The sequence below is a fragment of the Motacilla alba genome, chromosome 2 (assembly GCF_015832195.1).
Source record: "Motacilla alba alba isolate MOTALB_02 chromosome 2, Motacilla_alba_V1.0_pri, whole genome shotgun sequence".
Lineage (NCBI taxonomy): Eukaryota > Metazoa > Chordata > Aves > Passeriformes > Motacillidae > Motacilla > Motacilla alba.
Genome location: NC_052017.1, coordinates 27387397 through 27402796, shown reverse-complemented (window position 1 = coordinate 27402796; position 15400 = coordinate 27387397). Strand labels below are relative to the sequence as shown.

The window sequence follows — 15400 nt, the reverse complement described above, 5'->3', positions numbered from 1 at the left end:
ATCACAGCCTGCAGAGCAGCATGAGGGGCAGGCCTCCACATACCTATGTCAGTCAGGATTAAAAAAAAAAAAAAGCTTTCCTCAACCCCCAGACTGAACAAACAGCACCCTACACATCCCTCCCAGCAGCAACAAGGGTTGTTTTGGCTTGGGGACAGAAATCTATCAGAGCAGGCTGCAAACTGTGACCCTCTCAAAAGATGAGTCACCCACCAGTAAAGTGAAAATACTGATCCTAAAAGCACTGATTCATGCCTAGATTTCTCTCTCAGAAGTTAGGCAGCACTATGAGCACACATTTGCCAGCCTTCATGCACTGCAAGCTGACAGCTGACTCACGACTGCATGTTAGGACTAGTGCCCTATATATGGGGGATGCAGGTCGACTGTTTTACACACTCAGCCTTACCAAGTCCTTTGTAGCATCAATTTGTAGTATCTAAATCCTCCCTCCATGTCAAGAATGGCGCTCACCTCTCAACAAGTTTCAGCCAGACACTAATTAACACTGTGCTATTAGTAAACAAATGATCCAAGATACAGATAACATCCCCCCAAGGAGACAAAACTGCTTCACTCAGACCTGCTGAGGTCCAGAAGGGCTTAGCTAGCCCCCACCTGACTGTTTCCAGCTCCTTGCCAGTCTGTGACCACAAAGTCCTGGATAATGAACTCCTGCAGGCCCAGAGTGCTGTGTCAAAGGCTGCAGAAGCACCCAAGTCAGGCTGGGGAGCATGGGCTGGCTGTGGGTATTGGCTTTCCACACAAAGGATCAATCGTGTCTCACTAAAGCATGAAAATTTGAAGAGCAAAATGTTTGGGTTTGTTTTTTGTTGTTGTTTTGTTGTTTTTTTCAAATATAAATCCACATTCAGTACAAGTGATCTGAGAACCTGGAGCCTCATCATCCTGCAGTATTTTTCCTAGTTGAAACCATCTGATGCTAACACACAGCTATGCAACTAGAAAACAAGAGACCAGATCCTGAAGGCTGGTTGACTGTGATTGTGTGTAAATAGCTGAGGCAATGCTATGCAAACTTTTGTAAGCTAAAAAAAGTGATAAGGTAACAAGACTAACAAGACCTTATAGCTTGTTCAATAGCACCAATTCAATGCAATTCCTTACCTCCTTAGAGAAGCAGGTTAAGATAGTGACCTGAAATTCTGCAAAACACAGCGTTCATGTGCAGCCCTTTGAGCAAAAAGTATCTTCGATTTAAGATTTGTAGCTCCAGCATTGTAACAAAATGACACCTGCTTATTCAGCTACTCTGAAGATTGTCTTACACATACCAGTATTTAGGCAAGAACTGACAATTCATCATATGGAAAAACGTGATCCACACCTGGCAGGACCGTGCAGCAGTTCAGATCCTGAATGCTCTCCTGCAATCGTTGTTTTGCTCATAGTTGGAAGACAGTCACAGTAACACAAAACAGTTTCAGAGGTAAAGCTACATTTGTATACTGTACTCTCAGGACTGTCACTGTAAAACTCCAGTAAAAGAGTTCTAATACAGATAAAAGCATAGCTTGAATTTAAAAACCATCCCCTAGAGTCTTCTACTTCCAAGTCACTATTAACACAGTAAGAACCATGACATCTTAGAAACAGTACTCTCCACCTTCTCTCACTTTTCCCTCCAGAGTGCTAGAGTACAGATCTGTCAAGTCTTTGTAATTAAAATCATTCACTGCTGTTTTATGCACAGAAGAGTTGAGGGAGACTGCCACCAGATAAAACACTAGCATGCTTAATATGCAAAAGAAAACACAGCTGTTTTTTTTTTCAAGCAGTATGCCTTTTCAACTATTCCCAACAGAAGCCTAATGAGTGCTGAAAATGGAGCAATTAGTATTTGGTATCAGTTTGTTTACCTGGTACAAAGAGCCAGCCTGCCATATCACCTTCCTTAGCCTAGGAGTACAGTGCATCAAATGGAAAGGAAAGTATTAGCCAGATTATACCAGTTATACACCAAATTCATAGGACTCAGCAACACCAATATAGCTTTTTCCTCAGGACTAAGAGTAACCTACATTTTGATGTGCCATTCAGTTACATAAACCAAAATGAAAATATCAGGGTTTTAAGAGAGAGTATTCTGGTATTTGGGTATTCTGGTTCAAACTTAGCCATTTTCATTTGCAGGCTAAACAAGTTTTTTTTTTTTTTTTTGTTTATGCTTGGGTCCTGAAACTAATTAGAAGCTTGCCATATCAACACATTCTACTCATTGCTTTAACATCCAAGAAGGAAATTCACTCAAGGCTTAACTGCAGATGAATCCCTCAGACAGCTTCAGATACACAAGGCTGAAGACATTTAATCAAGTACCACCTGAGAGTACATGTGATATATGCCCAACATTGCCTATTAAGTGTTGCACGTAACACAAAATAGGCTCAACTACATATAAGACGTTTCAAATTATGCAAGAGCCATCACTCTGGAAAAGAGTCACTGCAGCACGTATTTCTTCCATGAATATAAAGACACCATAGACCCAAAGTTTTCGATGAGATACCTCCAGTTTCTAACACTGTGACATTTATAAGCCTCACATATTAAGACTTTGGTTATTCAACAGAAACAGCAGAACTATGTGCACAGAGGTTGATAAGAAAGTACCACTGCAGCACAAGAAGTCAGACACCTTCTCTCTGCAGGCTTGTTTTCAATTGTTTATTGAGGTTTAAGAAGTCATCCACATTTCTATAAATATAGACATTACTTGAGTAAGTGACTTACAATGTCACCAGTGCAGGTACATATATAACCAACATACAAAAGCTCCACTGGAAGCTACTTCAGTTTATTCAAAAAGGACCAAGATGTCATAAAAAAAACAAACAGCTGTCACTTTCAGTTATTGAAGACACTAAAGTGCATTTTTGGTTATCTTCTGGTCGAACAGCTGCTGGTTAAAAAGCTTGATTTTTTTTTTTTTCAACATAGCTAAATTACATCGATCGACATTCAGTTTGTAGCTGTCATCCTCCTGATACATGGCAGCAGGTAAGAAAAATGTATTACTTTGCTGGTTGAGAGGAGGAAATTGATTTTGCTAGATTCTACTTTTTTTTTTTTTTAGTCTGGTATTTCCAACGAAAGTTTAAAGATAATCTAACATTCTGATGAATTTCTACAGCACCACTAAAGTTAGTCTTAAAAATCCAGGCTCTGCTTTAGCCCTTTTAATTGCTAACCAAGTATCTAAAGAGTCACTTGAAGCTCTGTACCAGTAAGAAAAACTACCCTCCCTTTTCTGTCAAGCACTATCCTGCCCAGTTAACACTGTTTGCACACTCTGTAAACAAGAACAGCTTAAAGCATAATTAAAGCAGAACACAGGCCCATCTTGAAAATCTTCTTCCCCCTTTCCCTCCCCCCCGCCCCCGGTAGTGTCTAATGTTTGAGTGTATAAAGCATTATTACATTCCTAACCACAAAATACTGTAAGAGTCACAACAAAAAAAAACATACGTTGAAAGTGACATAGCAATACTGCTTTAATAAAATGAGATTTTTTTGGGAGATACAATATGTGCTCTGCTAATTTTAACTCCATCTTTACCTCATTATAAGTATGTTATATTGCCAGGAAAGTCACCAATAGGGCAAAGAATGCTGCACTGGTTAGAACCACAGCAGCCATAGTTGTTCTTTATAGCTCCTTTACTGCAATTCATTGACTTTTGATACTAGGAGGACATAAAACTCACCATTCAGAAATAAATTACTAATTTTGAGTAACAGTTTAAACCTGATTAGCACTGTATAATGATGAATGGCTACTTCTAAAAAATAAAAACCTTATATACCAAAAAACATGCTATAAGTTGAGAAACCACTTTTTCATGCTCCATCGTGTTGTTTACAGTTTTTACTTGTCAAAGTCTTTCTTTTACCAGTTAAAGAATCCACAGCACTTAAAATTTTAAGTGTTTGAACTGAACGTGATTCAATTTCAAAAAGTGCCAAATTAAAAAAACCTACACATGTAGCCAAGCTTTCATAAAAATCCTCAAACAAGGTAAAAAACCAGCCTCAACGAAATTATGGGTTACTAGCTTCATACATGTTTTTAAAGCTGTATAATGTTCACCTAAGCACTCCACTTACGAGCATTAGAAGTTTAAAAACACAGAACACCTTCAATGCAAATTGCTTGCAGAGGGCACCCTCAAACATATGACTACAACACTAAGCAGAAAACCCTCGTTTTATTTGGCTATTTAGACATCCATGTCACATATACCCACCCATCCATTTCCTGATAGCATTACATCATCTATTAGGGCTTCTGAAATAATACAGAGCCAAAAAACTCAGAAGAGACTAGTTAAAAAAAAAAAAATCCTCAACTGCACAGCCTTCCTGCACACAGCAAGGTTGTGCAACTGATTGTTCAACGTAACTAAGCTTAACGGCATCCAAACAGGCAGGCCTGGCTTTGGAAGCTGTCTTACGTCAAATTTTGACCATGTAACTACTCTAAAATAGAAAGGTCAAAAAAAAGAACTCATCTCTTCTTTTTCTGCTGCCTCAACATTTTCCTTCGCTTAATTATCATATCATGTAGTTTCTCCAGTCCCTCTTTAAGTCCATCTCCAATGATTGCACAGGTAGGCTGCAAATGCCAGGGTGTTGAAGAACTCAGCTCACTCATTGCTAACATTTTCTCTATTTCAGAAAGGGAGAGGGAGTTCCTCAGGTCCTGCTTGTTAGCAATGATAAGGACAGGCACTCCTTGATTCTCAGATATCCTAGTAATCTTATGTAGTTCTGTTTTGGCCTCCTCCATCCTCTCAACGTCGACGGAGTCCACCACAAACACGATGCCATCGGTGCACCTTGTGTACGACTTCCACAGCGGCCTCAGCTTCTCCTGGCCGCCCACATCCCAGAAGTGGAAAGTGACCGTCTTCGAGTTGCCCAGCGTCACTTTGATTTTCTCCGTATTAAATCCTTTAGTGGGGACAGTGTTGACGAACTCATTGAACTGCAATCTGTAGAGCACCGTCGTCTTCCCAGCGCAGTCCAGCCCCAGGATGACGATGTGAAAGCTCTGGAAGGAAGGCAGGCTGGAGAGGATCGGCGTCTGGTCCGAGAGTCCATTCCCCATTGCCAGAAGGGAAGGTGACAGCAGGCTGCCACGAGCAGAGGCGGCTCCCGCGGCGGCGCTCGGATCCTGCCAACGACACAAGCGGCGTTAGAGCCCGCTCCGCCAGCACCGGGGCTGCGCGGCCGCAACGCGCCGGCCACGGCGCCGCCGCCCCGACTGCGGGGGCGGCCGCGGGCAGCGCGACGCGGAACGCCACACGTCCCCCGCCCCGCCCGGCGGCTGCGGCCGCTCCCGGCACTGCGGCTCGCCCGGCACCTGCGCCCCCGCCGCCCCTCGCCGCGCCCCAAGCCTACCGCTGCTCCCTCAGCGCGGCGAGGGGCGCGCTGCCCGCGACCCCATGTCCACGCGCCGCCGCTGCTGCCGCGGCCGCTTCTGCTGCGGCTCCCGCTGCTGCTCCCGCAGTCGCTCCCGCTACTGCTGTGGCTCCCGCTGCTTCTTCCGCAGTCGCTGCTGCTGCTACTGCTGCAGCCCCGGCTCCGGCTGTCGCTGCTGCTCCCGCTCTGCTCCCGCCTCTCCCGCCGCTGGCGCCGCCGCCCGCACGGCTCTCCCCTGCATCTGGTGCTGGGGCGCCTCCCAGCGCGCGCCTAGCCCCGCGCGCCCCGCCCCGCGCCCTCCCATTGGCCTCGCCGTGCGCGGGGGGCGGGGCGCGAGCCGCGCTCCGCCTCGCCCATTGGCCGGCGGCGCCGGCCGCTCATGGAGAGCCCGAGTATCGTACCGTCCGCAGCCGAGCGCCTCGGGCCGAGCGCGGCCGCGGGAAGGGGCGCTCCCCGCCCACGCCCTGGCTTGAACGGCCCCCGCTCCTCCTCCTCCTCCTCCTCTCCCCCGGGAGGCGGAGCCGCCGCCTCACGCGGGCCGTTCGGGGCAGGCCGGCGCGGCCGCGCCCTCGTCCTACAGCGGGCACCCCTCCGGCGGCCCAGCGCCCCGCCCCTTCTCGGGAGAGCGCGCGCTCATTGGGCGCGGGTGCCGTCACTCCATCGCGGCCCCGGCCGCCCTGGGGCTGGCTCTGCGGTGGCCCGCCCCCTCTCCGCACCCATTGGGTGTAGCTGCCGTCACTCTAGCGCGCCCCCTGCCGGCCCCGGGCGGTGCCTCCCCGCGCACCTGCGCCGCTGCCGGGGGCGCGCGGCCCGGCTGGGGCGGGAGCGGCGCGCGGCCCGCGGCGCTGAGGGCCCCGGAGCGCCCGCGGCACGGGCGGGCTCGGAGGCGATTCTGGCATAAAAGCGCGCCAGCCCGGCTCTGGGCTCCCATCGTACGTGCTGTATGTGCCTTTGACCTGTCCCCGCGAACCCGGAGAGACTGACGGGGAGGGGCCGGGAATAACGTAGTGGGTGACACGGTTCTGATGGACGCTTGGCGCACAGGGGTGGCAGCAGTGCTCGGGTCTAAGCGAACACGCCGTGGTACCTGGCTAGGGTGCAAGAAAGGTTTCCCACAGCACAGAGACACGTTAAGTAATCCTGCATTTTCATATCTCAGGCTGATTTGCGCAGTGAAATGTTTCCCAGAACTAATTGCGAGTGTTTGATAACACGCTCACTACATTTACTGTTTCCAGAGCATGGAGGTGTTAGAGGGGGCCTGGAGGAGGAGGGTTTGTCTCAGCTCTTCCTGCTGCCGTGCCATGGTTCTGTTCCCTCCCACTGCTCTGTTCTCTTAGCGCCTCTGCCACTGCAGTTTACACATGCAGATGGTTACGGCTGCCTGTGTGGATGTACCCCGGCCCAGTGTAAAACAGCACACAGAGGGATCAGAGCAGAGCATGCTACAAAAGTCTTCATCTGTAGTCCTTAGATAAAAATTTAGTAGATCAATCTCTACGATAAAAGCATATGTTTAACTGTTAGTAAAGCTATTGTGCTACTCTAGTCTACCAGTCCAAGTGTATGTTTTTCTGTACTTAGTATCAGAATCATAGAATCATAGAATGGTTTGGGCTGCAAGGGGCTTTAAAGATCATCTAGTTACAGCCCCACTGCTATGGTCAGGGACACATGTCATTAGACCAGGTGGCTCAGAGCTCCATCCAGCCTGGCCTTGAACACTTCCAGGGATGGGGCATCCACAGCTTCTCTGGGCAACCACCCAAATCTTTGACCAGCTGGGCTTCAGTGAAAGAGTGCTGTCATTTTCAGTATTAGTCTTTTTATCTAGAGGACTTTAAGATTTCTTGATGTGGCTGCTGAAAAGGGTTAATTTACAAGAATATTCAGACAACCATATTTATTTTTTTCCCCTTTGAAAGCACTGTAGTCCATATTTTAAATCACAGATAATTTTATGTAAAAGAGAAGTAATTGAATAGTAAAGGGACACATAATAGCAAGAAAAAAAAATTCATTGTGCTTTAGGCAACGCTTCACGTTACTAAAGTGTTAAGATACCCATTCTAGTCCTACTAAAAATAGCAAAATTCTAATTTGCTTACATCTGAGATTAATATTTCACTGCTTTTATCTTTGTTCATTATTTACATCCTGATTTTGCAGCTGATTCTTTTTGGAGGAAGTGGCCTGTTTGTATAGGAAGGTGATTTTACATCTATGGAAAGGAGGGGTAAGTTACTACCCCTAAGGCCAGCTGGTAAGGTTTTTGATTTGGTAGTATTGTACAGAACTTTTGCATAACATAAAGAACTGCATAGCATACAATGTAATAGGAAAGCATCTTTTGTGACAGGAAAAGTGGGCCTTAATTATTTAATGGATGGTTTTAAGTAATTCAAAATTGGGAGGAAACCAGCTAGAAATGCCTTGTTAAGGAATAGTACTGCAGATAATAGATTTATTCATAAAATTTGACAAGCTGAAATAAATCAAATTGACCTTTGTCTCCACCTACAAAATTAACTATCCTCTATTTTTAATGGAAAAATAACCCTATTAGATATTACAGTCTCCTAAACCTTCAGGTCTGATTGTTACCAAGATCCACTCAAACTTTACCACAGCTTTCTAATAATACATTTTACAATTAATTCCATGAGAATGGATATTTGCTAACTCCTACCCTCATGGAAGGTATTTTGATTTTAAACATGAGATGTGTAAGGCTTGTTTTTATCTCTTGTTCTGCTGAAAAGCCGTCAATACATAATATTTTATTGGAAAGGGAGGGATAAAGGACTGACGGTTTTTTCCTAAGGTATAGTGTATCCAACACAGTAGGTGGAGAAGGAATCTTGTAAATCTTGTAAAAAGAGTTTTATGACATCAGGGAGGTCATTTTAGGATTTGACAGAAATTAGTATCTTCAACAACATAAGCATACCTGTATTTGTAAATATATACATGGAAATAATCTGTGCTCTCCAGAAAATGCTTGGACACTCCCTACAGTTAATTTATCACATTTACCTGTTGTAACTTGCAATGAAGTGAATTATGATCTCTCTGGGGCTGAGACTATTTTTCACTGTAAGTCTTCTTTGCACCTTGATCTTAATTAATGCCTGTAGGCACTTCTGCAAAACAGCTATTAAATAACAATCCCAGTGGATCCGCTCCTCCCATACACTTCATGCTGCTTTAGAAGTCAAACGAGCAGACTGGGCAGGTGTTATGGAGTAATGGTATCTAAATTAGTGGGAGTGTAGAAGAGTTGACACATTCAACCTCTGGTAATTGAAGGTAAGGGTAAAGCAAGGCTCTGATTATCCTGTAGAAGTCTTGAATGAAGGAGGTGTACAGGAAGAGCACCTTTCACAATTTTCAAGTGTGTAGCTAAATGGGGGGAGTGGGCTGTTCTTAGATGACAGCTGAAAATAACTGCAAGATAAGTGTAAGAGGAAACAATGGTGGAAGGCTCGAGCCACATGCAGAATTTTTAATGCAAAATAAGGAGGTGCCTAATTTCTGTGTTGGGGTAATTTCACATACTGATACTTTTCTCATTTCCTATCTAATCTCTACAGATCTGAGTTCTTTCTGGCTCAGCATTCCTTAGCTCATGAAAACAGCTGCAACTTCAGCTTCTATGGGCTAAAAACCTTCTCCCCTTTCCTGTTTACACAGTGTACCAGTGTAAATAGTAATATATTATTTTCTACATAGGTTTCTTACATATATGCTATAAATATTTTCCACGTAGAAGAGGGCAGGGCCGGGGACAAATCATTGTGTTTCAAGAAAAAGCAGCAGTACGTGCATAACATGCAGCTTCTTCACAATGATAAGTAGTTTGGTTTTTGGTTTTTTGATTTTTTTATTTTATTTTATTTTTTAATTCCTTAATGGCCTGGGGATAGTTCTGGTTTAGGGCAGGTTTGAGGGGGCCAGGCTTCCAATGCTGCAATTATTAACTGCTTCTGAGAAACTTAGATTGTCCTTATTAGGGATATGGACCATGAAATTGGTTGAAGTGTTGCCAAGAAAGAATTGGCTTACAGTGGAAAGATAAGATTATTGGAAATTTTAATATTATTACCCAGCAGAGACTTAGGTTGCCTTTTAATACATATCACCTCCTTCACTGCAGGAGCTGTCTCACAGTGCCCAGATAATAAAAATGCAAAGGATCATCAAACATCTACTTGCAAGGTTGCATGTATTCTTCACAAGAAATCGTCTTTCATATGGAAATAGCAATTCATGGAAATTAAATCTAGCAGTTCATGAGAGGTTTACTGTAGCAGGACATTAAATCAGAGATTTCATTAGTGCTGGTCATTTTAAAGTTAAATTCCACTCAAGTAGGTATGACTGTTGTTATACAACCACATCTAGTGGTGCAGCAGATGAGAAATTACTTCCAAACCAGAGATAGTGGGCTTGAATTTCCATGGCCAGATATGCACACTATTCCTTTTGTTTTCATTAAATATCTTCATTCTGAAGAACAGGCTAATGGCATTTATTATCCTATAATAGTTCAGTAGCTAATCACCTTAGAGTTGTTTTTCAATAGCACCATGTATTGTGTGTAGCAAATTTGATTCAAATCAAATGAAAAATGAAACATCAGACAAATGATCCTGATGCCATGTCCTGCAGATGCAGAGGGATATGGCCAGAACTAAAGAACAGTAAAAGACAGAAGCAAATATGAGCAAATGCTGAAGGAGGGATAGGAAGAAACCAGCTGCATCACAAAGCTGAATTAGTTGTCAGACCCAAAGGAATTCCTAAGAAGAATGGAACTATTGCAAGGACTGTGCACTGTCAGCTACAGGTAGCTGGCCTACAGTGATGGGATCCCAACCCTCATCTTCGTGAGACAGATGTGTTAGCAACCTCACACCACAAGTTATTGCTGCTCTGTGTGGAAATAGAGCAGATTTCTCAATGTGTATGAAAGAGAAAATCAGTTGCATTTCAGTACAATGACATGGCAGACCTAGGCTGGGGTAATATGTATTAATGTTTGTGTAATAGCAATAATGTTTATTATTACAGTAACCAACTGTAGCTCAGTTGTACATTCAAAAATTGAAGTTACTTCTCTTCAACTATACTCTAGATCTCAGAGGTAAAAAAGTGCTGCTTTGAATTGTTACATGGTACATAAAATATTACAGCAGTTTCACTATGGATTTTGAGAACCCCCTTGAATATGAGCAGTAAGAATGAAATAGCTGACAAATTGCAACACGAGTTTTTGCTCTTAAGACTATCTCTTAAATTGATGTACAAAATGTTTTGCACAAAGAAGCCTTTTATCATCTTTGCTACGTCTGCTGAATTCTTTTATGATAACTTCCATGCTGCATGAACTACTTTGCTTTGATTATTAAAAAGTAGTTGGAGGTAGAAAATCTAAATTATTTCCTCACAATAAATAAGCTTAGAGCAGTAGGAGATGGAGTTGCTGTGTGTAGACCAGTTAATTAAACTTACTGTCATTTCATACGTACCTTCAAATGAAGTCTAACATCTATGTTTTGCTACTTTCATTTTCATAAATAAACATTATGCCATATAGCAGGCTAAAAAAGAAAAAGCCTCTTCTGATACTGACAGAGTTTGTTGCATCTTCAATCCTATTCAGGTGTGTTAGCTGAAAGAAAGCTGTACTAGCTCATAAATGTTCTTAGTCACACTGAGCAAGTGTTGGCTCAGGGTAACTGAAGTTTTAACCTCTGCCTTCCAAGCTCCGTGAATTTTGGTTGTTTCATCCTCTGGTGGGATGGCTGTAATGGTGGTGATTCCATGTTTGTGGAACATGGAGAACAGCCTGACCACTTTGTGTACATGTGCTTGCAATGCACCTTCTGTGACAGGGTGGGACAGCAGAAGGGTTGTCCCCAAGAGCATCTTTGTGTTAAGGACTTGTATGACAAAACTCTCAGCCACACTGAGTGTTCATTTAATAGCAGAGTGTAATTAATAAGGGTTCAACATAGATTCCCCATTTCATATGATACAAAGTTTATAGTCAAAAATCCAAACCTGGACATAGGACTTGTTATGGGGCAGTTTAAAGAATATAAAAGAAAGCTTTTTTTTTTTACAGGAACTCCTGGTTTCCACCCCCACTTCACTAAGAAGCTGGTGCTAAAAAACACCCAGCAAATATGTTTATTTAATAAATGGACAGAATACCTCCTACTTTAATCCTTCATTACATGAGGTAAGGCTTCATCATGGGCAATTCCAGTGTTCAGTGTGTGATACTACACACGAGCAAGCCTTGGCATGCATGTTTTCAATGGTTGTATACTGATCAAAGACTTACATTCACCTTAGCAACAGGTTCCCCACCTCCTACCCCAGGTTTGTGACAGCACTTTTGCTTTTATAGGGTTTTTTCCCCCCTCTGGAATTAGTGACTTGAGTCATCACATCTTTTGCTGAGAATGTAGTGCTAACTCAATGCTACATTGAAAATCTTACCAGTTAAGAGAATGGCTTCCAGTAGCTTTTTTATTCTCCAGTATTTTTCCCCCAGAAAAGCTATGGTGGGCACTTTAGAGTTGTTTTTGGTTGGTTTGTTTTTTGGGTTTTATTTTTTATTTTTGGTGGTCTTTTTATTTTTTGTGGTTTTTTGTTTTTGTTTTTGTTTTTGTTTTTGGTGTGTTTTTTTTCCTATGCCAGAATAATTTTAAACAGTTTAAAATTCTATCAAGCTGAGATTTCAGTATCAGCTGCAATCTTCTCACATTGGTTCCTTTGAAAAGGGTTGCAGAGTTTTTAAATATAACACTTTAATATAATGGGAGCAGTTTGCAAGCAGATTAAAAGTACTACAGTTACAAATATAAGAGCAGTATATTTTATTTTGCCCCTGTATAGATGGATTTAATATGTGAAGGTATTTTCCCAGCTCCAGAATAATAATGGAAATGTTGGTAATATAACTACTGCTGTTTGAAATATTGCTAGCACAGAGTAACAATGAAGGACAGAAAAAACCGCTATTAAATATTTTTCTTTTCTAAAGAACTTTATAAATACTGTATAACTATTTAACATGTATAAAGCTGCTGACATTTGCTGGAATTGTAATAGATAGGAGAAACAAACAGACCTTGGACATCAGAACAAAGAAGGCTTTTCTTTGATAAATTTGTATCTCAGTTGATTTACTGTAGTGGAAAAAAAAGTTACAAGTTCTGACTGAAGCTTCTGACTAAGTGTTTATGACATGAAACATTCATTTAAGCCCGTTCTTTCCTAACAATCCATCTGCTTGCAACAGCTACTTATTTAAAAACTATGCTTTGTTCTTCAGGTGCTGCATATATCCAAAAGGAAGTACCAGGACAGGAAGAAGCACACAGCACTCAGTTCACAGAGTCAGAGTTGGCATATGGTTAATGAAATGCTTAAAAGACAAATACAGTGCACTGAAACCTGCCGTGAGAGCATTTCAAAGACAGTCACAAGAGACAAAGCACTGAAGCTCCACTAATTTGCAGGGACTTGCCCATTCCTGTGGCTGGCAGGAGCAGGGAGCCTGTGCCTGTGTGGTGTGCACAGCTGGGTCTTCGATGTGTTCCCACCATTTTTGGCAACAACCGAGAGGTGATACCCATCCAGTATACAGGGCTCACTGTGAGAACGAGCAGGATGTTGATCTGTAATCACTTTGTGTAAATCAAGTTAAGTGCACACCTCGAAGAGGAAATTCAGTTGCTCATCTCTCCTAAAAAGGCACAGCAGCAATAGAAACAGATTTCACAGAGATTGCAATGAATGGAAATAAAATTTTATGGGAGATATGTCTATGCTCCCAGGAGGGTTGTGAAAAATCTGAAGTCTCTGCTTTAGTATAATAATGTAGATAGTACAGTGATAATGTCACAGCTCCTTGAGCCTAGTGCTCAGAGGCAACAGCTAAGACAAGTCCCCACTGAGACAATGAAATAGACCACAAACAATTTGTTTCGTGTTCTCCAACCACTGTTTGGTAATTTATCAATGCTCCTAATAATAGGAGCTTGTGAGTGCTGCTTATAACTCCTGGTCACATACAGAACAAATAGTATGGAATATTCTCTGGCTTTCTGAAAGCATCTTTCTTAGTTGAGTGAAAAGAGAGACCTGCTGGCTCCCTAGATAGAGGGGAGGGGTTTATTTTTATTTTTTAAAGAAGGAAACAATTTGTTATTAATTTTAGTAAGATAACTGAGCTCAAATGTAGTTGTAATATCTTTAATGAGGTAATTAATTGATTAACAATGATCCTGAAGAAAAACAACGAATACATGTTTTGACAGATAAATTATCTTGGTCTTTTTAAACCACAGAAGACTGGTAAAGCCTACTGAGCATTTGTGCAGTCCACTGATCTCATTCTCTGCAGTGCTTGCTTTGCTTCCTACCAGAAGTCTGTCCCAAGCACTTCATTTTAGCTCTATAGTTGTGAGGCATTTGTGAGTTTTCAAAAACTGTGTCACTGGCTGGATCTTTAACCTGTCTGTTTAGTCAACAGGCATCTGGAGTGCACAGTAATATGGCCCAGCAAAATAAAACACAAATTTGCTCTCAGAATTATATATGACCCAATTCTTTGCTTGCAAAGAAGGTCATAGTTCTGAGTGGCTTTCCATTTGGAGACTTCCCAGGCACTAAGAGTTTTGAGCTAAGACTTGTTTTTGCCCCTATTCCAACCCAACAGCACTCCCAAGTGTAGTACATGCAAACCCTGATATAGCGGGTCCTACAGCTTTGCCAGCTGTGTGGCAACTGCATCCAGTCCCTGTGCATGTTTGGATTTTGACCAATATATTAAATTTTGATTTGAAGCAAGAGGGTGTTAAAAATCAGCTTTCCAGAAGGGAATGGAAAGAGTAGATACTCCTTTGCTTTGATTTCTGGTATGAAAAGTAAACTGCAGTCAGCAGAATATGAATGAGAGCTAAGCATTCTAGATTGGATTTTTCTCAAGCCCAAACAGAGCTGTTTGGCTGCCAGTGATAAGGACTACAGAGTTTCAGTGCCTCCAAAGGAGCTCTTTGCCCCCAGGGCCATGGATAGTTTCACCAGCTAGCCTGAACTGTGGCATGATGGTTTCAGTCTCTTCCATTGAGAAATGATGGGCACCTTATACTTAAGTAGTGGATATTTGTTGCAGTTTCTAAAACTTAAGCCAAATAAAAAAAAAAAAAAAAAAAAGAGAATGTTTCTCAGATACAATACTTAAGAGTTTCAGTGTGAAATCTGAGCCTATTACAGTGTGCTATAGCAAAAGGAAAACCAACCCTTTATCCTAGGGAGCTCCCAGGTTTGTATTTATGATTAGATGAAAAAGGGAAGAAGAAACAACCAAAGAGAGGACGATGAAAGAATGGTTTAGGGGAAGACAAACACTGTGTGGGTGGGGAGGAGTAATTTCATCTCCTTGCTCAGCTGTAGTCTATATTTTTTAAATCTTATCAGCTCACCATGTCTTCTTTTTAAGTTAACAGTAAATCTCAAAATTACTTCAGAGAATGCAAGATTAGGCCTACTGCTTGCTAAATGTTAAAAGCTAAGTCACTTGAAAATTGATTTGAAAGCTAAACCCAGGGGTGTTAGGCAGAAAGCTTTCTTTCACATCCTAGGTTTCAATTCTTGGAGGGAAAGAACAGTAAACTCACTTTGAAAACCTTATAAAACCTGTCCCTGCAAAATCATTTTTGCTTTCCTCTCCCAGGGAATGTGATTCAAAGAAACCACATCATACATTCCAATTCCATAATATTGAAAAAGAGAAGCCTTTCAGAGAATTCGGCACAGCTTCTGCCTCTAGAATTGTAAACTCACATAAAACCCTGCCAAAATACTAATTTTTAAATGCATACTTTTTTAAGCCTTTTGTTGACATCACAGCATTTTATCAGAATATAGATTTCCC

The 15400-nt window shown here is 42.3% G+C and overlaps 1 protein-coding gene and 1 long non-coding RNA gene across 3 annotated transcripts; one reads left to right on the top strand and one right to left on the bottom strand.

Moving 5' to 3' along the window:
* Nucleotides 1-2674: 2674 nt before the first annotated feature.
* On the bottom strand, nt 2675-6034 carry ARL4A (ADP ribosylation factor like GTPase 4A). Of its 2 annotated transcripts, none has more exons than XM_038129458.1 (2): nt 5847-6034; nt 2675-5197 (listed from the first exon to the last, which is right to left on the bottom strand). In XM_038129458.1, the coding sequence occupies exon 2, from the start codon at nt 5129-5131 to the stop codon at nt 4529-4531; it is 603 nt and encodes a 200-aa protein (XP_037985386.1). In that variant the 5' UTR covers nt 5132-5197; nt 5847-6034; the 3' UTR covers nt 2675-4528. The 2 variants fall into 2 exon arrangements, with proteins under 2 accessions (XP_037985386.1, XP_037985385.1); XM_038129457.1 differs by lacking the exon at nt 5847-6034 and adding an exon at nt 5425-5614.
* A 177-nt stretch (nt 6035-6211) lies between these two features.
* Nucleotides 6212-14659, top strand: LOC119697273. The gene is made up of 3 exons (XR_005255808.1): nt 6212-6386; nt 11576-11692; nt 12794-14659. It is a non-coding gene; the product is annotated as an uncharacterized LOC119697273 (long non-coding RNA).
* The last annotated feature ends 741 nt before the right edge of the window (nt 14660-15400 follow it).

Excerpts from the sequence above, each read along its gene's own strand:
- ARL4A (XM_038129458.1), bottom strand. The coding sequence starts at position 5,131 with ATGGGGAATGGACTCTCGGACCAGACGCCGATCCTCTCCAGCCTGCCT.